This window comes from Ctenopharyngodon idella, chromosome 14, assembly GCF_019924925.1.
Source record: "Ctenopharyngodon idella isolate HZGC_01 chromosome 14, HZGC01, whole genome shotgun sequence".
Taxonomy (NCBI): domain Eukaryota; kingdom Metazoa; phylum Chordata; class Actinopteri; order Cypriniformes; family Xenocyprididae; genus Ctenopharyngodon; species Ctenopharyngodon idella.
The window spans coordinates 8962090-8989229 of NC_067233.1; the positions used below are offsets into that span (position 1 = coordinate 8962090).

Genomic DNA, 27140 nt, shown 5'->3' on the forward strand with positions numbered 1-27140 from the left:
GATGATATTAGATTTTTATTAATGAGTACTGGTTGTATATCGACTGATACTATAGTGGATATTTAGTTGTGCGTGTGTTTTTCTCCATATTTTTACATTTAGATTACCTTTGCTGTCATCTAACACTCACTTAATAGTAAGAAACTAATAATTTGAAAACACTATTAAATCTAATCTTATACAAATCACAAAATGAATGTTTTTTTATATTGTAAATTATTATAATAAAGGCCATTTTCTACAAGGAATCATGAGATGCCACACATGGCTGATTAAATCAAAAGATGGAGTAAATAAATTCTGCTTGTGGCACTAACCTGCATGCCTGTTGAGACCGCTGTGCTAATCATAACCTAGCCCCTGTACATGCTTTCACGTTGAAAGCACATGGCTGCAATATTATGTAACTGCATTGACAAAGAGGCAGGCTGCAGCCAATCCCCACTCCCCAAAAATAAAAGCCCTGCACATAATGAAGGCAAGTGAGGCCATGTGAGTGCGAGGCAGAGCTGCCCCAGATTCTCCCCAGGTCTCATGTTGACGGGTCACACTTAATGAAGACCTTGCGCTTTAGCATTAGCCTTTGTGTGTTGAGAACAGTGTGTCTGACAGGCTGAGAGGACCCAGCTGTCTGTGTCGGCTGTCATATGTGTATTGTATTACCAGTGGGGTGAATTACTCTGCTGTATTCTGTATGAGTTCTTGAAGCTTCTGATGTCTGTAATTAGCATACAAACCTTTTTGTTGCAGACTTTGTCATAAGGTTTTTTTCTGATGTGGTACATCTAGCTTCTTTTTTTTCACTATAATTGTTTTTTCAACAAGTTTTTCTAGCTGTTTCCTTCCACCTCTCCATTGGGGTGTTCCCCTGGTTACAGGCAGGTGGTGTCAGGTTACTTTACCTTGCCCTGTCATTCCAGCATGTTGTTAACCCATTTGTGACCGATAGGGCGTTTACAGAAGAGCTCCCCGCAGGCGCGGTTTCTGCTGACATTGAAGTCTGAGTTTCGGCTTTGCATTGAGCTTTAGACTTGGAGTTACTGCCGTTATGAGTTTTTTAAACTTCTCATATTCTCATTAAATTGAAATTCCAGCCTCAGGTTCTGTTTTTTTGGAAGCTGATATTTGGAAGGTCGACTTTTGATCCTCGGATACAAGGTTACGAAACCAGCTGAAAAATCATAAAGTTATTGTTATGGATGATCTATATTAGACTTCCAAGGTAAATCCCAGTGCTTACAAAAACAATAGTCTTTCCTCAGCTATGTGTTATCCGTGTTTGCCCATGCATTTCGCTGTTTGCATGTCCGTGTGATCCGGTTGCTAAGCTTGTGAGTTGCCCGACCACACTGCAGCAGAGGTGTGCACGTTTAATTAAAGGCCACTGTACAATCAGCCATCATGCTTCAGTGCTGCTTTAGAAACGAAAGCCTTGTTCACTATGAAAAATGGTTACGTTCTGACGTTTGTTGGAGGTTTTCATTCCGTTATACTGAATAGTGCATGTTCTACTTATTTAATATGCATAATTAATTATCTGGCAGGAGATATTAATGTATAGCTCATGCAGATACATGATTAATATCCATCTGTTCTCCAGGTCATTAATCAGTTCTCAATAAGCTGCTGAGCTTTCCTTCTCTGCCCTGCTCTACAAGCACTTTCACTCATAAAACCTGGAGCAAAGCCCAGAATATCACTGTAAATATAGGTGTTGCTGACGGATTGTGTGCCTTGTCTCTTTCCAGAATACAGTCGTTTTGAGTCCAAGATCCACGACTTGAGGGAGCAAATGATGAACAGCAGCATGAGCTCTGGCTCCGGCTCCCTCCGCACCAGTGAGAAACGCTCCCTCTACGTCAGGTATCTTCTTCATCCTCAGATTCCTTCATTCAGTTGTACTGATATTTGATTTTTTTTTTTTTTTTCAATATTTATAAAAGTGTTTTTTTTTTTTTTACAATCAGAGGAACCTTCATTTCGATTAAACAGCCATAGTAGCTAATTAGATTCAAAATGTTTGGTGCAAAACACAAGTAAATTCTAGTTTAAATAATCAAGGCATGTTTGAACTTGAGTATCAGCTGTCTTGCATTAAATTTAAATAATGCACCATTTATTTCTAAAAAGTGTTCAATTATACATCTTTGTCATCAACACATGCATTTTGTTTGCAGTAAGACTTAAAGCAGTAACAAGAACTGAAATAATTTTTGTAGTACAAAGATATCTCATAATATTATTGGTAACCATCTGATATATTTGTATTGATAATTTCACCCTAAATAGTTTTACCAGTTTTTCCAACCTTAGTGTACGTATTCCATACTCAATTTAGTCAGTTTAAATGAAGAGAAGTGCTTGCTTTGAGGCACACAGTATTATTAAGTTTATAGTCCATGGGACTGTAACCAGTGTCCCTGGACATGGCAGTGAGAGGGAAAATTAATTCAAGAGCAATGAAAGATTGTGCAAATGGTAGAGAGGGAACAAAGATAATCTACAAAACAGATCCAAGCTGAACATCTAGCTCAAGGTGCAACAGTTTCGAGGCCATCCTCCTGTCACTCTATGAATAAAAATGGTCTCCATGGTTGAAAACGCAAGATGACTCTTGTTTTGGTGTCTGTTATGCTGCCTCTGGCAATGGGTATCTTGAATCTTTGAATGGCACCATAAAATCAGAGAGCTATCAAGTCATTGTGGAGCAGAACGTTCAGCTCTTTGTTAGAGATCTGTACTTCAGTCGCCGGTCATGAGTCCTTCAGTAGGATAATGAGCCAGAATAGACCACAGTAAGCACTCAAGAATGGATGAAAACATTCTAAGGTGGCCTTCTATAGCCGCCTTTTCACTGTTTGCGACAAGTGATGATCGATGGACCAGGAGTCATTCATTTCTAACGGAGAGTTGCACAGGGGCTGCGTGGAGTCCCGACCATGTGTGGATGTGGAATTTTAAGATCCGATTTGAGCTTTGGATGTGTTAAAAGAATTTAACTTAAGCAACTGCACCGTATGCGATACACAGACTGCACATTACTGGAGATGCAAAAAGAAATATTGCAGTCAAACACAACCTGGCTCAGAGGACGCATCTCTACGAGTATCGCCAGATTTACGAAGCAGCAAGAACAAGCTTCTCTCCCAGTATTGCCACGTATGATCATGATGAAAGTTCATTTCCGAATGTCCTGTGCAGTGGAAAGGCAGCTTATTAGTCTGGGTTTGAATGCACTTGAACGTCTGAGGAAAGTACTGAAACTAATTGTTGAGAGAAGTCAAACCTGAGAGAACTGGAGCAATTTGCAATTTGTTTTGGGCCAAACCATTGAGAAATGCAGGAATCTTATTTAAATATACAGAAAGCATGTTATTGTAGTAATTTCTTTAAAATTGTTAAAATGTCCTTTAAAATATTATATTAAGTAATTTTTTTGTGTCATATCATCACCTTTATTATTAAAAAAAAAAAGCTCAAAACCAAATTCAAATAATGTGAAATAAAGTATTTGGATTTCAAAATACTTTATGGCAATTTCAACTTAAAAGAAATTGAATGGGTTTTTTATGAAAAGAGGTGACTAATATTTTTCGACGTGTAATTGCATCATGGTCGGATTTTGTAGCAAGATCTCATATTAAAAATAAGGTGATGTTTTGATAGTTTTAAAAGAAATGTTGACAGTCTAGTTAAGTGCATATTATGCAGCTTGCAACTAAAGTAAGCTGTGCTTAACGCAGCGTTCAGCTACTGTGAGTTCACGAGTCAGCTGACCACACGTGTTAATAGTAAGTGTGAGATCTCAAGGCATTTTAACATTCCTGTGTATGCAATGCAGTGATGAGATAAATGTGTGTCAAAATGGTACAGGCATGTCAGTCAGGCTGATCCCACCCTGCACTGCTTTATCTTAAAGCACAGTCCTGATGTTGTCCTCGATTTAGCTGTGCAGCAAACTATGTATGTATGTATGTATGTGTGTCTCAGTGGGCTTATAATTAGTGTTTCCTTGGAGAGTGGTATGTAGAGAAACAGGAAGGCCTGCTCCACTGGTTTTTCTCCTTTCAGGTGGATTTACCTGTCTGACAAGGTAAAGACATTCAGCTTTGAACACAATGCCTGACTGTGTTTCTGTACTCAACGTCATCTGCCATCTGGTTTCCCTCTCATGATGATACTGGGGTCCTCTATCACTATTGTGGCTTTGAGTGCTTATTAACCACAGGTTGATCCAGGGGGACTGACTGTGAAGGGCATAGCAAACAACAGTATGAAAAATAGGCTCATAATTATTAATTATGTGACATACTATTTGCCCAATAGACTTACCTGATTTGGAGAAAGGCAGACATTAGTTCAAACAAGTGCCATTGTACGTGGCTGCTTTCCACTTGCGTATAAAAGTTGAATCTTAAATTTGTTGTTTTAGACATTCAATTTGTACCATAACTAATAAACATTCTATGGCTGTTATTTTTTTAAATTAGTACTTTTATGCAGCAAGGACTAAATTTATCAGAAGAGACCGTAAAGAGACTTATAATGTTACAGAATATTTCTATTTCAAATAAATGCTGTTCTTTTGTACTTTCTATGCATCAAAGAATCCTGAAAAAATGTATCACAATTTCCACAAAAATATGAAGCGCACAACTGTTTTCAACATTGATAATGAGAAATGTTTCTTGAGCAGCAAATCTGCATATTAGAATGATTTCTGAAGGATCATGTGACACTGTATCTGAACAAATAAATGCAAACTTGTACTGACTTTTTTTAATCTTCCAAATATTTAAACATTAAAATATTAACGGTTGCTATGTCTTTGGTTAGAAGTGTACTGTAAGATGCTCTCAATGAGGAAGCATCTGTTAAACAAATTTAAACAACAAAAAAAAAGGTGCAGATGTCCAGTGATGTACTGCTGTACTGTATGTGTATCCCCACACCCACCCTTTACTCAAACACAACAGTTTTACAATGAAACCTGAACATCTAGCACACTGTTGATGTATGAATTGTTTCCTTTGATTTTCCCAGGGCACTTTTTGACTATGACAGGACCAGGGACAGTTGCCTCCCTAGCCAGGGTCTGAGTTTTTCCTATGGGGACATCCTGCATGTCATCAATGCCTCCGATGATGAGTGGTGGCAGGCACGGCTGGTTACACCCCATGGGGAGAGTGAGCAAATTGGGGTCATACCAAGCAAGAAAAGGTACAGTACTGCCAACAAGCCAAGATAAAATTACAACATTTCCCCTGTAGTAATGGAGTGTGTTCACTGCCAATCACACATTTTTATTTTTTGATCTACAGGGTGGAAAAGAAAGAGCGTGCACGGTTAAAAACAGTCAAGTTCCACGCAAGGACGGGCATGATTGAGTCTAACAGGGTGAGTGAATCGTCATCGTCCTCCTGTGAAAGACTCAGGGGAGCTGCCCCACTTCCCCTGAGTGTGCTTCTCACAGTATCCTGGAGGCTTCTGTTACTGAGCATCTCATTTCTCACAGTGACACAAAAGCGTACAATTACAAACATGCACTGTGCCATCATAATCAGCTGTGATGGTTAGAACAGTGCTCCACAATCCTGGTCCTGGAGGCCCCCCAACACTTCACATTTCTGATGTTTCCCTCACTACACACCTGATTCTTCTGCTCTGCTCATTAGTAGAATACTCCATGCCGTGGATTGGCTGTTGAGGACCCTCCAGACTCAGGATTGAGAAAAACTTTTATGTTTAGACGCCCACTCTTTTCATTGTAAGCTAAAGGGATAGTTCACCCAAAAATGACAATTGTCATTTATTTACCTTCATGTTGTCCAAACCTGTATGATTTTCTTTCTTTCATGGAACACAAAAGGAGATATTTGGCAGAATGAACGACATGCGGGTGAGTAAATGACCAAATTTTAATTTTTGGGTGAACTGACCTTTTGAGGGTGAAGTGTGTAAAGGACTGCTCGGGATGCTCAAACAAACAGCAATGTTTTGAATGTGCACAGTGTGCAACAAATGGCATACTTGTACACTACCATTCAAAAGTTTGGGGTCAATAAGATAAAGACAGTAAAGACATTTATAATATTACAAAATATTTTTATTTCAAATAAATGCTGTTCTTTTGAACTTTTTGTTCATTAAAAAATCTTTAAAAAATGTATCACTGTTTCCACAAAAATATTAAGCAGCACAACTGTTTTTAACATTGATAATAATATGAAATGTTTCCTGAAATGTTACGAAAATGTTTCCTGAAATTACCAAATCGCCATATTAGAATGATTTTTGATGACTCATGTGACACTAAAGATTAGATTAATGGCTGCTAAAAAGACTTTGCCATCACAGGTATAAACTACATCTTAAAATATATTCCAATAGAAAACGGTTCTTTTTGAAGTGTGATAATATTTCATAATATTACTGTTTTTACTGTATTTTTGATCAAATAAATGCAGCCTTGGTAAGCATACGTGGCTTTTCTCAAAAACATACAAAAAACTTTCCGACCCCAAATATTTGAATGGTAATGTAATTGACTCTGCACATTAAACAGTGAGACAAAAATGTGTTTTTACAAAAGTATTTTAAAATTACACACTTCACTTTTATTTTATTTTTTTTAAACCATTGACACCCATGATTTTCTGCTGCAATTAATGATGCACCGATCATGATATTTAATTGCTGATTCCCATTCAAAATTTTTTACAACCAAATTGACCGATTCCAATTTCTTTAAGAAAATTTATTTATTTGCTCTATAACAGGCAAACTGGCCTTAAAAAATATCTGTAGCCTTTTGAAATTAGAGGCAACCACTGCATTTTAATCTCAATTCAAACAAAGATGCTACACACATGTAGCATGAGCAGTTGTTTTTGATTTGAATTTGATTTGTAAAATTTCAAGATTTAAAGCAAAAACAGAATGGTCTGACTTTAGATTTGTAAAATTATGCTACAAAAGACACCTGCATAAAACAAAAAAAAGAAGATGGACTGAATGAAAATGCTAATTCACTCTCTGACAGTAGGTGGTGCTTATGTAACAGCAGCGGTTTCTTTGGGTACTGCTGTACACAAAGCAGCGCTGCGCCTATGAACACTACTTTATATGGGGGTAGAGGATAAGAAAGTGCCATCGAAACTTTTCTGAAGACAGCCAATTCCCTTCAGCGATACATTCATATAAACCCCCACCCCCAATTCAATATTTATATTTTTCTTCCAATATTTCGGGCATTACGAACAGTTAGCTTGCTGTGCCTGGTACAGTATTTGCTGTGCTGGCACATTTGTGTTCTCTCCTTTGCTTCGGTCTTCAGCGTGTCCCATCTTTGGCCTGTGTTAACATCCTCTCAGCCAAAATAAAACTAAAAACTGTCCGGTTCCGATTTATGGCCGGTCGACCGGTGCATCTCTATCAGCAATTTATGCAGTCAAGAAGATTTTCACATGTCTTTTATTTTATTGTTCAATTGCATATTCCCATTGTTACATTCAGAGTTAAAACTTTATTAAAAAAACTTTTTTTCTGAATGTAGCTTTGCATCCGAGCTACGTTTGCATTCATTATCCCCAGTTACATTGTTTGTGCAACCTCACGTCGTCTTTGGTTTTATTTTTGCATGCGTGTTGTGAATTACATTGAAACCCATTCTGTTTTTTGTGTTTGTTTCATTCCTCATTCCCATTCCCCACCATGGGCTCATCTCCACGCAGCCAGTCAAAGTGAAGCGCAAAAAAAGCTTCAACCTATCACGCAAGTTCCCGTTTTACAAGAGCAAGGAGAATATAGTGCAGGAGTTGGTGGAGACCGAACGTGAGTATGAGCGGGTGACGAGGGCTCTGATGCTGTCCTTCATGCTTCATCCTGTCACTGTCACTCACCCTGGAGATGGCTTCTGATTGGCTCTTGAACTTTCTGTGAGAAAAAAGAGCCAATCGGGGCCTCTCTGGCCTTTGTCTTGCTCTGAGGGGGACCTCAGTACTTCTCACAGGTGTGAGGCTGCACTAACACTCAAATGCTGTGCTCAAACATCTATCTGTGTCAGAGTAGTTTAGAACTGCTTCCGTGTGCATTTGGACTTAAATTTTTTTTACTGATGTTACATGGAAATCCCCTGCACTAAAATTGCAAACGGACAACCCAGATCTTTCACCGCACAGCAAGGTGATGTTAGTATTCCTTCATCCCTCGAGAGTGCAACACCTCTCTTCTACTAGCCTCTCACTAACCTCTTTCTTCTTCCTTTCTGCTCTCTCTCTTTGTTCTTGCTTTCACCTGTCGGGACGCTCAGGACTTCCCAGGGTTAAGCGATGACTTTTATGGATCAAAGAGTTTGAGTAAGTGTGTGGTTCCTTTTGTCAAGCAGCTGTTCCCTGAGCTAACTGAACCGGCTGTGCCACACACCACACACACATTTTATTCTTTCTTTCTGTTCCTCCCTCTCTCTTTCTCACTCAATCTCCTCTCTGATTAAGAATCATCTGCCACTCTTTGAACTCATTTTAGTGATGCATTTACAAGCGAAACAGGATGTTTAGAAACTAAAAATGTAGGACTTGATTATATCCATCAAGTATTGATTAGAAGGTGAAAAGTGGGTGTAACATACCATTATGCTGCCAGACCTAATGTGAGTTTGATGAAACCATGCTTTAGTAGGTGTTTTCTATTGGTTAACATTATCTAATGATCTGTATGGCAAAAGTGATATCAGTGGAAAAAAGAACTTTTGAAATTACGTTTTGAAAGATTACAAAGAGATACATTGAAAAATCTTACACAATAAGTAATGTGCATTAATGAAGTAAATTCAAAGTAAGATAAATTTTGATTTCATATAGGCTTTAAAGGCATAAATATTCTTAAATCAAAGATCTGTTTGCCATATGATACACTAAAGAGAGAGTGAATCTATGGCAGACCTTCAGGACCCATAGTGTCTTCAGAGCCAGCCCATATTGGGCAGGATGAGTGCGTATTTAGTGTTTTAAGTATCCCAGCACTATCATGTTGTCGCTGTATCTAAGGGATGTTTGTTATTTGATTCCTGTAAGGAACCCAATACTGGCTTGTTTACTTTGGCATGAGGAGCAGTATCACTGTCTGATAAACCGAACATTGGCAAGGTCATAGGAAACGCTCAGCACAGAATCTAAGATCACTGGGGTCATAGGAAAAGGAAATACTTAATTTCCAATTGCTGCCTCATCCTACCATTTCCCTTCTAAGGAAACAGGCAGCCATTTAAGTGCCCAAAAGTTCGCTGTGTTTGTTTTCCTCTCTTCACTCAGCCTTTTCTATTCTTGGCATGATGGTACGGGAGGGTGCATAGTTTCATCCCGAGCTATGCTGGATATAGTATTAATCTTACATATAGGTGAAAGTATGCATTGTGACATTTCTAAATGTCCCTCATCTTATATCCACAGAGTGCTTGACATCCAACACCAGTGACAGCGAAAGCAGCTCCAGTAAGTGGCTCTAAACATCCATTAGCTTATGCTTTTCATTACTTACTGCATTAAATCTGTTCCAATATAGTCTGCCAAGGTGCATTTGATCAGTGTCATGCCATTAACCTTTTAATGCTTGAACAAAAAACTGATTCATAGATATACTCATGTCACCTACATGTTCATTCCAGTGGTAATTCAAATGGATTGTTTTTGTATTAGATGATGATAAATGAAACCATGTTTCATATGGATAATTTTTTCATTTCTAATTATGCAGAGGGTCAGGAAGACACAATTCTATCATATGAGCCAGTGATTCGACAGGAGAGTAAGTATTCATAAACATAAACAACATTCTGCACTTTTTTAAGTCCATTTTTAATATCTGAAATGGTTCTAATTTAGTTTTACATGACCTTTTCCCAGTCTCAATCTGACCCTTAATCCTAGTTTACACTACCCACATGACAACACACCAAATTCCAAGAGTTATGTTTTTCTGGATTAGTCACTGCTTTACATGCACAGTTCTAATCTTGTTTTTGTGTGGTCACGCTACAGTGTCCATTTCTCTGTACAAAAGATGGACTGAAATTTTTTACTTCATGTTTAAAAAAAAGAAAAGAAAAAAAAAAGACAAATTATTGTTTGAGAAAAATTGAAATTGAAAGTACATGTAAATATACTAAGTGTGTTTGTTTGTGGCAGTAACGAGAAGTACATGTGCCACAGTTTAAACTGTCTTTCATTAGGGTGGGTCAAGCAGTAGGTGATAGGTGATATGCAAATGTGTACGTCATCTGTTAATGTGATCGATTTCTGAATGACTCGTGTTTGCAGTTTAGTTTTCACAAATTATCTAGATGGACTGTGGAAGAAAGCTTTTATGTACATAGAACACTTGTATTTAAAAAAAGAAGGGAAAATCTTGCTTTCCATGACATCGTCCATAAAGCCAAAAAATAATTCTCCAGGCTGGAAATTTTTGACCAACATTGATTTGGCTTTCCTTTCAGTTCATTACACAAGGCCTGTGATTATCCTGGGTCCAATGAAGGACAGAGTAAACGATGACTTGATCTCGGAATTTCCTCACAAGTTTGGATCCTGCGTTCCACGTGAGTGTAATAAAAAAAGGCCATACTGGCTACATGCAAAACAATTTTATCATGAAATGTTTTGGCAATACTTGTAAAATGCATAATTCCTCAGATACAACTCGTCCTCGGCGAGAGAATGAGATGGACGGGCAGGACTACCACTTTGTGGCTTCAAGGGAGCAAATGGAGAAGGACATTCAGGACAACAAATTTATTGAGGCCGGCCAGTTCAATGAGAATCTGTATGGGACCAGCATCCTGTCTGTTCGGGCAGTGGCTGAAAGGGTCAGTGACTCCCTAGTGTAAACATTCCAGAGGATCTGAACTCCTGTTTAATCCTTAAATATTTTCCCTGTGGCAATTATTGTGTGCAGTGAAAGTGTGACACAGGATGAAAGGGTTTCTTTAATCCTTTTGTAGGGGAAACACTGTATCCTGGATGTGTCTGGGAATGCCATAAAGCGACTGCAGCAAGCACAGCTCTATCCAATCGCCATTTTCATCAAGCCAAAATCTGTGGAGGCCCTAATGTAAGTGTAAGATTTTGTAAATTATATTTATATACTACCCATCAAAAGTTTAGGGTCAGTAAGGAATTTAAGGGAACCTTTTAAAATTCACTTTTACAAGGTGTTTAAACACCGATGTGTGTCTGTTTTGTTGTGTTTTGGGATGTACCAATGAACATAAGAGTCTCCATAGACTTCCGCCATCTGAGTCACTGAGGACATCATAGTTAAATTTAATTTTTGAAATGTCCCGAAGAAAGTAGGTAATGTCTTGTACATTTACGCCAATCATTTTAATCAGGTGTTCTGACAAATCAGATTGTGCTGCGAACACTATATTATAAGGGTAATTGTAGGGCAGGGGTAGGTATGGATGTTAATAAAGCCTCATTCTCTTTATTTACTACTAGTTATAGCACTAAATAAACATGAATGAACATCAGAAGGTATGTTGAAAGATGTAGATGTAAAACGACTTACTGAAATGTATCATGTAATCTCAATATGAAAAACTTTTCTGCTTTTAGTACATCGTTGTCGAGTAAACATACCCTCAATGTCCTTATCTCTTTAGTTAGCTAGAAAAAAATAACTCCAGAGAGCAGAATTTTGCTAAATATATGAACTATATTACAAATTTATTGTTTTTACTTGTTAATGATGTGTTCATTATTTAATGCATGTTTGAATAAATCTGTCTTGAAAGCAAATTATTACAGCCACTGTCTGTGTTTATATTTCACCACCAAATTGGAGTAGAAACATATTATTAAAAAGTTTATATAAAAACTGCCTTATGTGCAATTTAATTTTTTGTTTAATTTGAGAGTTTGTACAAAAAATATATTTTAAAATAATAAAAAAGAGGCATTTTTGGTCTTTGGACAGGTGCATCCTGAATTTTCGGTTTGGCCCACAATTCATTTCATTTCGTTGCATCACTATTCATAATGTTAAAGATTTTTATTTCAAATAAATGCTGTTCTTTTGAACTTTTTATTCATCAAAGAATCCTAAAAAAGGTCATGTGACACTGAAGACTTAAGTAATGATGCTAAAAATTTAGCTTTTCTATCACAGGAATAAATTACATTTTAAAATGTTTAAATAGAAACTTATTTTATTTTCCAAAAATGTTAGTTTTTACTGTATTTTTGATTAAGTAGATGCACCCTTGGAGAACATCAGACAGAAAACCCCAAAACAAAACATAAAAAAAATACTACTGACTCCAAACTTTTGAATGGTAGTTTATCATATAACTATCTTTTTTTTATTATTATTATTATTATTTTTTTTTAAATCATTCTGAACTGCAGTATGTGCTTATGCATTGTGAAATAAGTAATGCACTCCTTTGTATTTAACAGGGAAATGAATAAGAGGCAGACATATGAGCAAGCCAATAAAGTCTTTGATAAGGCAATGAAGCTTGAACAAGAGTTTGGAGAATATTTCACAGGTATTTTTTTTTTCTCCCCACCACCACCATCATGTGATTTCTCTTAACTGTGTTCAGAAGAAAATCTTTTAGTCCAGCTGCTCTGTTACTGTTTAACAAGAGTTATGTGTACAGTAGTATGATTATTGCTCTCTCTCTCTCTCTCTCTCTCTCTCTACAGCCATAGTCCAGGGTGACTCACTAGATGAGATCTATAATAAAATCAAGCTTATCATAGAGGAGCAGTCAGGCCCTTACATCTGGATCCCATCCGCAGAGAAGCTCTGAGCTCGCCGACTCCACGGAGCCCCCCGCCTGACACCTACGCCCACTTCCACCCGACACCTTTCCTTCCCTTTCACTGATATGTTTCATATCAAGTTTTAGTGTCATCATTATGTTACCCTCAAATGAAAAACGTCTTATCACCATTACTGTGACTGTGCACACCCCTGCATGAGTTTCTCAGCAATTCCATTCAAGATTGGAAATGCCATTCCTAAAGAAATTTTTTGTCATGTAAAACAAAAAAGGGAAACCTGAGCGAATCCTTTCATGCGTTTCGGACGGACTTGATGATGATGATGATGATGATGAGAACGTCTTACCGAAGCGAGAACGGGGAGCCGGGGAGTCGGAGATGGAGACACGAGCGGAAACCTTGTATATGTTCATTCGGTTTCATTGAAAAAGACATTCGCGAATGCTGTGCGAGGTTTTCTACGAGGACTAGATACAGATCAAGCCTGCTGATGGTACCGTCACTGCTCCTGTTTATAAGCGGAGAAACTTCAAAACTGATGGTGATCTTCAGTACTCACAAACCAGCTCGCTTTATTCGATCGGCTGCCTGGCCATTTGTATGGCGACACGGTCGGAGACAGAACAAAATGGAAAACGGTGTTCGAGTCTATACATTTATATTACTGACATCACGTGGAAAATAAAAATCATACGGAGAGATTTTATTACATACTACGAAATGATACGGTACACATTTTACACTTCACTAGAATTGTCTACTTGGAGGGCTGAGATTAGATTTCATTTACTTGTCTTTGGGTTTTGTGTTCTTTCTTTCTTGTGGTTTTAGCTGCTCTGTATTAAAGATGGGGGTAGAGAGGTGTAACTGGGCTCTCTGCAGAGCACCAAACTGCCTTACGATGAATAAACGCTTCTGTAAAATTCCTGTCAATCGTTGGGGGGAATGACACTATTCAACCTATCAGTGCTTAGCGGGAGACTAGATTTTAGTGCTATTTGTGAGTTTCCCATCATCTTATTGGAGGCCTAACTTGTGAGTGCAATAGACTTAAGTGTCTTACCTCTGTGAAATCTTTTTTTGCGAATCTTTTGTTTGTCTTAAGCAAAATCCAATTTTGGCCGCCATTGGAGTTGTTGAAAAGCAGACAGCCCATTTGCACTTCCTCTGCCTACCATGACTATATTCTCTTCAGACTGAACGGTAACAAGGTACTGTCCTGTTAGCTGCCCTGGATCGCAGCCTTAAAACGGGTAGAATCAAGACAATAATTGTATTGGATGTCCTTCTTGATATTAAAGCGTTAGTGGAGCCTGAAATTGACCGTTTTCCCCAGAACTCGACGATGGTTTGATTAAATTTGTTCTTTGCTATGACAGCTTTTAAACCATTTTTTTTCTTCTTTATTTCCGGGCTGATGTTTACTCCACTGTGTTGAGCCTTGTGCTGGGGCGAGCTTGGCGAGCTCAGGAATCTGATGGATAACTCTTTTTTTTTTTTTTTTTTTAAGGCGACAAAAGGGCCGCAATCATGTTGTGATCGAGTAGAACTCAAAGGGATGATTTCCTCTCCTCTAACTGAATACCCAGACATGCTGATATATTATACTTGTGTATTCTAAATATTTAGTCCTTTTTTATTTGAAATACTTTGTAAGCACTATGTCTGTGGTTGCCCTTGGGTTCAACCGGAGAGAACAAGATCGTGATGGAACGGGATGGTGCTCAAGGATACAGAAGTACAGTACTTCCTTCGATCTCTTTGCTCCCTCAAGAAGGCGATTCTTTCTTTCTGTATTGAGAAGTCTGGATCCCGCGGAAAGCGAGGGATGTTCCCGGGCCCACTCTCACCCCCTGCCCCGCAGGCATTTTCTAAACAGGTGTGCTCACCTGCCAAGCGTCTCTGCGAAATCAGCTGTCATACCTGTGTCAAAACCAGAGTTCAGGGAATAATCGAAGGGAACAGAGCCATTTATAAACTGCTTACAGACTGTTTTAATGGGTATGATAGCTGTAAAGTGTAAATATCCCCCCTCACTTGTGCTTCATGCATGTGTGATTACAACTGGGACAAACATGTTTTATAAATCACAAATGTCAGGTAAGTAAACTTTGAATTTATTCTGAGATTAATTTCCATACAAATGTGCCGTAACGTTGGTATTTCTCGATAGAAAAAAATATCTACAGCTGCCTATCAGAACATTTTTTTTTTTTTTTTTTTTTTTTTTTTTTTTTAAGTGAGTCGGGAACCAGCTTCCCTACAATACGGCCTGTCTACTTGTGATATCTTGTGGAACTTGTCTGAGTGTATAGATGAAAAACAAATGTAAAATATATATATATAAAAAGACATGCAGACAGCAACCCGTAGAGTGATATTAAAGTATACCAGGAGCATAAATTACTCATTTAGCATAGATCTGGTCCTCCGAGGTGACTAGCGGAAAAGCAGCTGACCATTGATGCTGGTCAGCCGTGTTGGTGAAGCCCAAAGAATTTTAATTCATTGTACTATATTTCTAATGAAGTGGATTGAATCAGAGCAGCTCTGGCGTACTCATGAGGGTCTCTGCTCCGGAAGGCATGAGCGTGAAATGGGGAGGGAAGGGGTCTGGTTTGTCTTTTTGAGTGATTATGAGTTTTTGATGTGACGGCACACCTGTGCAGTAAGTGCTTGCAAATATGAACCCTTTGATTGTATAGTAGTGTCCTCCCCATGATTACAGGTGGTTCAACCTATCAGGACACAAGGAAAACCGCTCTTTTATATCCTGGTCAGGAGGGAACACAGTCCTACCAATTATTCATTTTTGTTTTCTTTTCTTTTCTTTTCTTTTTTGGACTGGACAAGAGTTTATTTGTTTGGAAATAAACTATGTGACTCTGTTACGATTTCAATGCATGCATTTTTATTTGTTTTGTATCGCAATGCAGATGTTTTGACTTGAACTAGTCAACCAAGGACAACTCAAACAGATAACCGGATGACAGGTAATAAAATAATACTGCCAAAAAAAGAAATATTTCAGATTAAATGAATACAAGAAATTCTATTTTTTGAAATCATAACTGTATGAACAAACCCTCAGATGCATTGTACATCTCTTAGCTTGCACAGAAATTCACACTACATATTAAACACGTGCCGTTAGACCTGAGATCTCCATCTGCGACTGAAGCTGCCATCATTCATTCCTCAATAATGAGATTCTTCTTTGCTTTATCCAGCCTGTCCAACACCTCACTGTACAGGCCCGCCATCTGGGGAGTCACATTTCATGTATTTTATTCACACCTTGCTGCGTTTTCTTTTACCAAACAACATGAGCGAAATGTTTTTAATGAATATTATCTTGGAACTCAGATGCTGAATTAATTATTGCCAAATGACCCGTTTAAACTGTAATAGCTGAACTAAACCTCCCTATTGTATGCTGCTTTAACTACTTACCTACATAGCTGTAACTACCCCTGCTGCTCTAATTAAACCTCCAACTGAGGTGACAAAAAAAAAAAACCCAGCTTGCACACCTGACTTGAGGCAAGAAGAAAATGAAAATGACATCCGTCGCCTTGGGTCGAGTGCTCAAACAGCTGTAGAGCGGCCCATCCGTCTCCTGCTGTGTTACCTGAGTCCGATAGCTGTCCTGCAGGGAGCCCAGGTGCCGCAGGAAGCTCATTCCCAGACCGCACCACCTCTCGGCCTCGGGATACTGGGCCAGACTGTACAGCAGGATTCCTGTATTCCACGCTCGGGTCAGCAGCCACAGGATCTCCAGCTCTGGAAAGTCCTCGGGCTGTGTAAGAAGAGAAGATGTCCGTTTGTGACGGTTCTGATGGAGGAATTAGATACTTAAGTTCAAACGTCATAATCAAATGACATAATGCGCTTTTATATCGACTGTGTCGTGAAGGTCACAAATTTAGAACTGCACCCTGATGCTTAGGCAATTTTTCTGCAACGCTAGTCCAAGATAAAGGATACAGGCGAGATTTTCAAATTAGCATCCAAATTGGCAGGAAGAGGCTGGTGAATGGAGCATCTGCTAACTGAGGCATAACTAAAAGCCCATTGACAGAAACAGGAGATTCTTTCAAAGATGGGGATAATTGCGGGGCGAATGTGACGGCTGCTGAGTCAACGTAACCAACTCACTGCAGAGGCTATGATGGAAAGAGCTTGCTCATAGTAGCTCCACACTTCCTCCAACACGCAGGGCTGCACCTCGGACACACCACTCGGCAGGGTCAGCTGAATCAGGCTGTGTAAACAGTTACTGTGACACACACACGTATGTGTAAGGTGTCTGTCAAATGAGGAACAATTTGATGTCTTTTGTTATCTATCAGTGTGGTAACATCATTGTTTAAGTAACAAACGCTCGGCAAGTCTGACCTGCAGCGTGTGAGGTCGGCCTGTGGTTGTTTTCTGTGTAGAGACAGGGCGATCCTCAGTGCCTTCTTACACAGAACGGGGAAATGGGCTGGTGGTTCCATCGCCAGGACTGTAGACACAAAGCACAGGACCATCAGAGCTTATATTGTCCTTTTGTACTCTACCGTTCCAAAGTTTGGGGTTGGTAAAATTTTTTAATGTTTTTGAAAGAAGTCTCTTATTCTCACCGAGGCTGCATTTATTTGATCAAAAATACAGTAAAACAGTAATATTGTGAAATGTTATTACAATTTAAAAGAACTGTTTTCTATTAGAATATATTTTAAGATGTAATTTATTCTGTGATGGCAAAGCTGAATTTTCAGCATCTCCAGTGTCACATGATCCTTCAGAAATCATTCTAATATGCTGATTTGGTGCTCAAGAAACATTTTGTATTATTATAAATGTTGAAAACAGTTGTACTGCTTCATATTTCTGTGGAAACTGATGCATTTTTTTCAGGATCGAAAAAACAGCATTTATTTGAAATAGAAATCTTTTGTATCATAATAAAAATTTGATCAATTTAATGTATCCTTGCTAAATACAAGTATTAATTTCTTTCCAAAAAAAAAAACAAAAAACAACAACTTACTGACCCCAAACTTTTGAAAGGTATTGTATATGCAGTCAGAATTTCAGGTTATGGTTCAAGAAGCTGACCTGCGATCATTTCTAACAGCTTGGTCTCAATGTGATCCAGCTCCAAAATTGATTCAAGGACAGATTCAAGCTTGGCATCATTTAATTTGGCCCGGGCTTCAAACTCATAGAGCAGCAGTAATGTGTCTGTTTTGTCTTTAGGGGAAGTGCCTAATTGAGGAAAGAAAGTACCAAAATTCTTACAATCTTTGTTATTCTGGAAAAACGGGCATAACTTAATTCTGCATTTGTAAAAGAATATAAATAGTAAATGTGACACCTGATGCTTTGATGGTTGTCCAGATCTCTTTACAGAGCTGGATGTGCTCCAGAGTCTGGGTCAGCAGCTCGGTCTGAAAGCACAGCAGAATTTATACACTGCGCCCTCTGCTGGTTAGTCGTGGTAACACTCAAAGAACATAATGAGAAGTGGTTTTCAACCTTTCTAACTCCAAAGTCTCACATATCTGCTCTTCTGCTTGAAATGATAGCAAAAGTGCTTGTTTTCAATTACAAATCTAGGGCTGTCAATATATTAAAATAATAATAATTTGTTAATTTTTGGTTTTGTAATAATATATTTTTTAATGTACACATTAAATATTATATAAAAAGAATATTTTAATTTTGCAGCCCCCAGAACAGTGGTTCTCCCACTAGGTGGCCTCGACACACTTCTTAAAATATTAAAATCAGCTACAGCAACTAAAAAGCAAGATATTTCTAATTTTAATCCACCCACTCAACAACTGTTTTTATTTTCTTTGAAGAATCAGATAAAACCTGGATATACAAAGGTAGTCTAGTTTTAAAAGATTTCTAGACCTGGAAAAATAATGTAAATTAATAAATTGGGTGTGTGTATATATATATATATATATATATAACGGTTAGTTCCTGTCCTTGATTCTGATTGGTCAATAGCTGTGTTTTATTCACGATGCACCCAACGGTTCTGTGTATCACTACACAACACCCTTAGCAACCACTCTTAGCAATGTAAACTGATATTGTTGATTGAAGCTTACTGTATGTAGAAGAGTATTGTTAGAAAGAGATCAAGTGAGCGAGTTTATTACCTGCATTCAGATTTAGCATTTTCCTTCAGGTCAGTCCTATGTTTATAATAAAAAATCTGTTTAAATGTCCGATGTATTATCCTGTCCTTTTAACAGTTAAGGGGTTTTCCCGTGACTGACAGCGCTAGTCAAAGCCTTTGTCAGTTGCGTCTTGTTCCGTTTTCAAAACAATTCAGTCTTTTCAATATAAAAGTCTTCGTTACTGACTGACACACTCATAAAGACCGTCTTTGCTGCCATCTAATGGCGTGAAAATGTAACTTCTGTTGCTGTTCACGGTCAGGGACTATTTTTTCCAGCGGAAGGAAGGCTTTCATTGATACATATTTCTGGCTTTAATATTTGTATTGTGTAGTAACTGTTTTATAAAAGCAATAAGGTACTCGAGGCTAGTGCTGTATCGTGAATTAGTCACAGCTGAAGGGGTTGCAGCCACTCCGCTTCACGTCCTGCCTAACAACGCCCTTCAACCGTGACTTATTGTTTACATATATATATATATATATAATTTTTTTTTTTTTTTAAATAAAATCCTTATTTTCCCAGTCCTTACCTATTTGTCATTAATATCTGGAAGAGTCACTGGTTAAAAAGAGTGGGAACCTTGAAGAATATTCAGCTCTTAAAGCTTCTGGAATCCTTACATGTAATTTATAGAAACTAGGTCCTTTGAATATTGAATATTGTGTGGACAATAGGGGTTCGTAGCTTAAGAATGCAAAAGCCAATAAAAGAGGAATTTCGCTTAGAAACATCCAAAGCCTTGATATTATCATGCATTTAAACACAACTTCAGTTCAAAGCAAGAAAAACGCTTCTTACCTACTGGTAAATGTTTAGTCAGGTGAAAATGATGAACTGCTAAAAATGAATGTGTGATCCACCTGTTGCTCAGTGTGATCAGAGCTCCTGCAGATCTCCAGAGAGGCAGCAGCAGCCATCAGCAGACACGTCTTCTGCCCCATTAACACAGCTCGGTCTGGGACGCACAGCTGTGACAGCTGCCCAGACAGACAGCACATCAGACGTCACACTTTAACTATACCCAACTAAAGCTGCAGTGTCAGCATGAGGATTCATCTTAAGATGATTAGGAACTAGCCTACAGCTTCTAAGAGAAACTGTACTTGACCTTACCTGGAAGGAGAGAAGAAAGAAATCCCTCATCCTCATAGGACTATGCTCACACTGCAGAGCTGAGTTCCACGCTGAGAGACAACACATACACAACCAATCAAACAGAACCACCAAATAGTCAAATGTGTCTCAACAGTTGGAGGTTTAAGAATAAGCACCAATTCTCCTGAACCAGTTGGCCTCTTCCGCTCCCTGGCCTTGAATACGGCTGATTTGGGAAACTTTCTGAAGAGCTGTAAACGCAATATGCATAAATCAATGCAGAGAAAAATAACAGAGTGTAATGAAAGATTATGGTTAAACGTACCTGTCTTTAGGTACGACAAGAGGGTATCCAAGTTGGCATTCCTGTTTTAATAACAGATACGAGTGTGACCTATAGAGACACAGCTTTTGCTGAACGTCAGAATTCTGCACCATTGATCTACTAACCTGTTTTCCTCACTGGTGTTTTCCATTGTTGAAAGAACAAGTCGTACTAAACACCTAAGGAAGAAAGATAAAGAAATGATGTTTCTGTAGCAGAGAAACTTGATAGTTGTGCTCACTGATATAAAGCTCACAGTGAATGTGTGACTGACCTCAAGGCAGTGAGGATTTGAGCAACATCTTGTGAGTGTTCACACAGACTCTCTAGGGCTTTGATGGCTGTTTCCTGCTGCTCATGCTGTGGTGAAAAATCACTGATGAAGTACATCCGAGGTACCAACAATTATGTGGCATATTAACCTCCCCAAATGCACAGTGACTGCTGTCTTGAACCATTATTGTGGAGGAATATAAAGGATCAATAGTGAGAGAAAAGTCTCATCTGGTATAATATAACCAACCTCGAGGGCGATCTGCACTGCCAGGCTGAGAAGGTTTGCTGCAGCGTTCTCGGTCACTAGCAGTCTGTCCTCACTGGTGACTGGAGTCTGAGCCAGAGCGCCAATCTCTCTCAGAGCCACAGCAGCTTTCACAGACATTCACATCAAAAGATCTGTTTTAAAAAATCATGTCTGGGGCTGATTTCCATTTGTACACTACTGTTCAAATGATTAGGTGGGTGGGATTTTTTTTTCTATTTGAATATATTTTAAAATGTAATTTATTCCAATGATCAAAGCTGAATTTTCAGCATCATTACTCCAGTCTTCAGTGTCACATGACCCTTCAGAAATCATTCTAATATGCTGATTTGCTGCTCAAGAAACATTTATTATTATTATCAATGTTAAAAACAGTTGTGCTCTTTAATATTTTTTGAAACAATGATACATTTTTTTCATGATTCTTTGATAAATAGAAAATTCAAAAGAACAGCATTTGTTTAAAATAGAAATTTATAACATTATATATGTCTTTACTGCATTTAAAAAAAGAAAAACTTTTAGCCCTAAACTTTTGAATTGATTTTTTATAAAAAAAATTTTAATCTCCATTACCTTTCTCTGGATTGTTCATCAGGACAGCGATCTTGTAGATGTTGAACTGTGTGAAAATGTTGTTTGGATCAATCCTTCCTGCCTCTTCTACAGCCTCTTTGGCCTTCAAAATGATTTAAATAATGTGACAACTTTTACAGCAAACATGTATGTACTGTACACAAACTTTCGTGCATGTAATGAGATGTCCTTCATTATTTTGCCAACTACCTTGTCAAGTTGTTGCAGCTGCAGGAAACAGGAGGATCGGTTTCTTTGCAGTTTAGCAAGGTTGGAATCCAACTCACCCTCTTTGTAGAAACTCAGTGAGTAGTTATACCACTGCAGAGCTTCAGAATAGTTCTTGGCCTATAGAATACAACAAACATGACAGCTGTTTCACAGAACTCACAACTACTTGATTCATGCTGGAACCATAATGTAATATCCACCTTATTTTGCAACGCAGAAGTAAGTTATTTTCTTTGAATTATTTACATTAAAATAATATGATAAATACTAGTTAAAAAGCAGTTATAACGGACTGTTTTTGTACAGGTAAAATAACTGCAAGTGACAGTTTCAAAATCCAAATGTAATAAAGCAAAGTAAATGACCAACTATGCACACGGACAGGGGAAGGTGTACTTAATAAAGTACACCTTCCCCTTAATAAACATGTAAAACTTACTTCAAAGTTTTTGGAAGCTCTATCCCACAGCAGAAGGTGGAGAGATGATTGAGTCTGTGGTCTTAGTTGTTTTCCAGTGTAATGTCCTAGGAAACAGTAAGTAAACGCACAATTCAGTAAGAATTGTTTAAAGGGGACCTATAATGCCCCTTTTACAAGATGTAATATAAGTATCTGGTTTCCCCAGAATGTGTCTGTGAAGTTTCAGCTCAAAATCATCATCAGATAATTTATTATAGCTTGTCAAATTTGCCACTATTTGGGTGTGAGCAAAAACACGCAGTTTTTGTGTGTGTCCCTTTAAATGCAAATGAGCTGCTGCTCCCGGCCGCTTTCCAAAAGAGAGACAGCTCATGCTTTGGTCATGCAGACACATTCATGAAACGTGAAACACATTTTTGGTGACAAACAAACAAAATAATTAGTTTTTAGTACCAGTGATAACATCCTCGATCTTCTGCTTAGCCAGCAGCTCTTTGTCCCGCTGCAGCAGCAGCTCTATATGCATGAGCAGAGCAGAGCCCAGTTCAGGAGATGACTCAAAGTGCTGACAAACTCTCTTCAGGAAGTCAAAAGCCAGAGCCTCCCTGAAACAACAACATGTTCAAGTAATGCCTGACCTTTGAAGCGCAGATTTCAAGCAGATAATTTTTTGGTTGCCTGTTTAGAAAGATGAGAGATCATACCTGTTCTCTTCGACGAGCAGTTTTACTGTGCTCAAGCACACTTCCAGTGGAACCTCACAGTCCAGTAACTCTGACAGCCCTGACAGGACGTGGAAAAGGAAGGGAAACTTTTGTGGGGTGGAAAAAATACTATCCACAAACTGATTTCAGCAGAGTAACTGGGCTCACCAGATTTTACTGCTTCATCTGGGCTACAGCTTTTCACTAAGATACGGATCTTCAGGTAGAGGCCTGACAACTGCATATGCTCCTGAAAAGAAAAATGAATAGGCCAAATGTAAAAACAGCATGGCGTGTGCTACAGTCGAATCTGGTTTACTTTGACAAGATCTGGTTGCACTAGGAATATGCTTTACCTTATTAGCCAAGCTCACAGCATGAATAGCTTTCTCCAGGTACTTTTGACAGTCCCACTCCAAATAAACTGTTGCAAGTAGTCTCAAGACTTTGGCCTGAAGGAATGAGAAATAAGATTGCAACGCATTCAGTTAATTCAAAAAAAGACCACACTGAAAATCTGGGATTCAAATTTCAATATAAATATTGAAATAAACAGACAGTTGTAGAATTTGGAGTTTGTGAATAAGTTAGTAAATTAAATTGACATTTTTTACTCAATTTATTATGCTGTTGATATAGTTTGTAATGAGAAAAAATATTACATTTTTCTAAATGCAACATTTTCATTACTGGTCTCAGATTTTTTGACCCCACTGTACTGTCTTACTTGCATCTCTGATCCTGGCGAGTATTTCACATTCATCTTGCCTATATCATAACTTTGGCTGAAATGCAGAATAAGTATATGTTAATTGGAAAGAAATCTTACAAAGCATGGAAAAATGTCTTAATAGTATCAATACTTTTACACCACTTCAATTACATTAATTCTAATAATTATATTGTAGTATTACAAATGTTTGGGGTCAGTAAGATTTTTATGAAAGGAATTAACACTTTTATTCAGCAAGTATGCATTAAATTAATCACGTGACAGTACAGATATTTACACTGAACAAAATGTTTCTATTTAAAAAAAAAAAAATGCTGTTCTTTTGCACTTTCTATTGATCATAAAAGTATCAGTTTCCATAAAAATATTAAGCAATACATCCGTTTTTAACATCGATAATAACAATAAATGCTTTTTGAGCATCAAATCAGCATATTAGTATGATTTCTGAAGCATCATGTGACACTGAAGATTGGCTGCTGAAAATTCAGGCTTGTCATCACAGGAGTTATTTCAAATTGTACTATCATTAAACAAATTACTCTTTTCTGTATTTTTTTAATACTGCTTATACTACATTTCTTTCCAAAATATTAAAAAATCATACCAATCCCAAACTTTTGAACAATAATGTATTAAAGAGATCCTTACCTGAGCCAAAATGTGCTCTCTTCATGCTTTCCCTGATTGTAAGTGTCAACCCCAAAGTTGTAACAGATGAGAGAGAGATAGCCAGTCTAAAGGAGATTTCACAAAAAATGTGTTTTTATTTCCTTTTTATAGTCTGTATTTTCAAAATCTCTCTCTAAAATCAGAATAAACCAATGACACCACTAAACATGCTGTGAAGCAACTGTTTGTCCACCTCTTTAGGGACACGGAGAAGCATTTCTTTACATCGCTGTATGCATGACACTGCCTCCTGATGTTGCTCTTGAGAAACTGCCTATACAGAATGCACACAAGATAACTTAAATTTAAAAAGGTAAACATATTTATACCCTATTACCCTAAATTCTCTCAAAGAATAAATATATGCATATAAATGTGCACATTTGATCCAGACGTTTCAGCATTTAGACGTTAATTTTAGGCTTTATAGTCATGCTAAGCAATCTCTGCTCACAGATTCAGCTTGATAAGACAAAACCCGCAGCAAGTCTTTCTCTATGTCTCCCTTTGGTGCGTTTATATCTTCTCCATGGGAAGTTAGTCTGCTGTAAAGAGTCTCCAGGCTCTGTGAAAGTAACATATTCTTTGTTTCTTGTTCTTAGAGTCACTATAAATGTGATTAATATTACGGGTATTTTCAATGCTCCAATATCGTACGACTGGCATACACGTAATGTCTGTTTTTTTCTTTGCATTCATACGTACATTGACAGCCATGCTCAAAAAAACATCAGCAAGTTCGGGTTGTTTACAATCAAGCCATGTTCTCCCTGTTTTACTGGCCATCTGAGGAACAGAGATTTCAGTTTTAGTGATAAACAATAAAATATTGCAGGAACATGCACAAGGGATGGAAATTAACAAATCTACAGTGCCATAACCTGAACCCCTTCATCACTGTCTAATGCATGAATGTTAAATTAGTATAAGCTAAAAACAAATAAAACTGCTGGAAATAGTAAGCAAAATCATTTAACTAACCAGTATCTGCTTGCGAACAATATTCTCTGATGGGTTTTCAGGCTCGCATGAATACAGAAGTCTGCATGCCACATGACGCACTGAAACATGAGTTTGTAGTGTATCAAATAATTGACATCTGTGTGAACTTCTGGGGATAAACTTTCTTTTGTTATTATGTTAGGAGGGAACAAATTAATATCTATATCAGTGACAAAAAACAGACAGACTGATTGGCACTCCAGACAGATTAATAGAAAAACAGATTGACCTTTGGCCTTTTGCTCTTCTGTAATAGTTGAGCCAACACGTTTGGTCACAGCCCAGTTCCAAAACTGTATGGCGATTTCCTCCAACTACAAAAATTTATATTTTTTAAAATTAAATATCTAAGCATATTTACCAGATCTGTATATAAACTATTTGTTAACATAAAAATAAATAAATAAATTGTTATGTAGAGAAAATGAAAGCTTGATAGTGACGAAACAAGACAGAAAAAACAATAACACATGATCTCTAAGGGCTTCCATAGAGCTCAACTGAGCTTGGTTTTACACACCTGTGAATCCTGTAGTTTTGCTGCTCCATCTAGAGTTAAAATTTCTTTGAAGAGCGACTCAATCACCTCATCTAAATTTGAATCGCTCTGTCTGTGGAGAAGCTTCTCAGACAGGTCTGTGAAAGACACCGAGTCAATTTTCAAACACAAAACAGCTTCACATACTGTGTTAGATCACTTCTCGGCAAGGTAAGCTGAAATAATTCAAATAGATGATACTAAAAATTACTAATAATATCCATAAAAGGTTAATTATTTTGTAAACCTGCATAATAGCTTGTCCCTCACGTAGCTAACTAACGTTAACGTTACCACCTATCTTCATATTACCACAAAATATATTCTTACTTTTTACATCGACTGCAAATTGCTCCATATTACGGTCAGTTTTGTGTATTTTAATACACACGTCGAGTAACGTAATTTAAAACTATCGAATATATTCTGTCAGTAGTTTCTGTGTGACAGTGACTGAAAAAAAGCCTCTCGCGACCGTCCACCGCCAAAACAGTCCGAATGCAATACTGCTGTATGGCCACAAGGTGGTGTCTCACACACGGTTATGTGTAAGTCACCTTTCCTTCCAATATTTCATATTCAGATTTAAGCAGCTTTATTGGCGTGGTAAATCAAAGCTTATCATTGGTACAACAATAAAGTTATTGAGTAACATCACAGATTACAATTTGTTCTGTGCAAAAGAGGATATAATATAATAATAATACTAATATAAATTAAAATATATCCTAAAGGACAGATGCAAGTCTCAAAAATAAGCACTCTAAGTAATCATTTCAGATAGCTGAACAACTGCTCTTTTCAAGCGTACATGCTGATATATATTTAGAATTCTCAACTCTCTCATGTTGAAAGGTTTGGACCTTATGGCATAATAGCATTGTTTAAGCACGATAGTCATCGCCTTGGTGGTAGTTAGAACCTCATTCACCCCAAAGAAAGCATGCGTTGATGATAATGCTGGGGTTTTTGTTTTAACAGGGGAGGTCATTGTTGAGCTGAAGGAAAGAGCTCAAGCTGCGTACACAGAATCGGTTGTGAAGTCTCTTATTGTGTTCACTACACTAGATTCAAAAATAAGATGTCTTAAAAGCCCACTCCTCTCAGTGCTCGGCTTCCAGCAATTGTTTTTGCCTGAGTCTTATCTAGCTGCCGTGCTGGCCTGAGGGAAATGTGTGATCAGTTCAGAAAGCCTGATTGCACAGGAGAAAGAAAAAACAAACATGATCCTTATGACATGTGGTCAGAGAGATGCACACAAGGTTTCCTAAAGTCTGCTACATAAATAATAATAAACAGACATATTTATATGTTTGTGCCAGATTT

The 27140-nt window shown here is 37.8% G+C and overlaps 2 protein-coding genes across 17 annotated transcripts in view; one reads left to right on the top strand and one right to left on the bottom strand.

Moving 5' to 3' along the window:
- The window catches only part of dlg3 (discs, large homolog 3 (Drosophila)), a 97121-nt gene extending 81433 nt beyond the window's left edge, over positions 1-15688 (top strand). For 8 of the 15 annotated variants that reach the window (XM_051859742.1, XM_051859753.1, XM_051859756.1 and 5 more), the window contains 12 exons: positions 1749-1863; positions 5044-5220; positions 5322-5397; positions 5870-5899; positions 7734-7833; positions 9450-9491; positions 9754-9804; positions 10493-10594; positions 10689-10861; positions 10997-11106; positions 12456-12547; positions 12708-15688. In XM_051859742.1, the coding sequence (XP_051715702.1) occupies positions 1749-1863; positions 5044-5220; positions 5322-5397; positions 5870-5899; positions 7734-7833; positions 9450-9491; positions 9754-9804; positions 10493-10594; positions 10689-10861; positions 10997-11106; positions 12456-12547; positions 12708-12814 (1175 nt within the window). In that variant the 3' untranslated portion in view covers positions 12815-15688. Of the gene's footprint in view, positions 1-1748; positions 1864-5043; positions 5221-5321; positions 5398-5869; positions 5900-7733; positions 7834-8311; positions 8358-9449; positions 9492-9753; positions 9805-10492; positions 10595-10688; positions 10862-10996; positions 11107-12455; positions 12548-12707 lie in introns of all 15 variants that reach the window. The other 7 variants (XM_051859752.1, XM_051859744.1, XM_051859745.1 and 4 more) reach the window with 3 other exon arrangements.
- tex11 (testis expressed 11) lies at positions 15677-26288 on the bottom strand. Of its 2 annotated transcripts, XM_051859740.1 has the most exons (29): positions 26145-26288; positions 25797-25912; positions 25506-25590; positions 25256-25335; positions 24980-25060; positions 24729-24839; positions 24468-24548; positions 24254-24339; positions 23597-23654; positions 23226-23321; positions 23038-23119; positions 22870-22948; positions 22619-22770; positions 22184-22269; positions 21724-21861; positions 21514-21616; positions 20917-21041; positions 20668-20753; positions 20519-20572; positions 20394-20434; positions 20245-20319; positions 20087-20157; positions 19834-19950; positions 18151-18223; positions 17892-18041; positions 17187-17295; positions 16947-17067; positions 16420-16587; positions 15677-16051 (listed from the first exon to the last, which is right to left on the bottom strand). In XM_051859740.1, the coding sequence occupies exons 1-29, from the start codon at positions 26170-26172 to the stop codon at positions 15980-15982; spliced, it is 2724 nt and encodes a 907-aa protein (XP_051715700.1). In that variant the 5' UTR covers positions 26173-26288; the 3' UTR covers positions 15677-15979. The 2 variants fall into 2 exon arrangements, with proteins under 2 accessions (XP_051715700.1, XP_051715699.1); XM_051859739.1 differs by having other exon boundaries at positions 15677-16587.
- Positions 26289-27140: the final 852 nt, after the last annotated feature.

What these genes read in the sequence shown, in the direction of transcription:
- tex11 (XM_051859739.1), bottom strand. Translation starts at nt 26,172, where the DNA reads ATGGAGCAATTTGCAGTCGATGTAAAAA. An exon ending in CAAATCCTCACTGCCTTGAG is followed by an intron (nt 20,573 to 20,667) that starts GTCAGTCACACA and finishes TTTCTTCCTTAG; the next exon opens with GTGTTTAGTACGACTTGTTC. An exon ending in GCTGTTAGAAATGATCGCAG is followed by an intron (nt 17,296 to 17,891) that starts GTCAGCTTCTTG and finishes TTGTGTCTACAG; the next exon opens with TCCTGGCGATGGAACCACCA.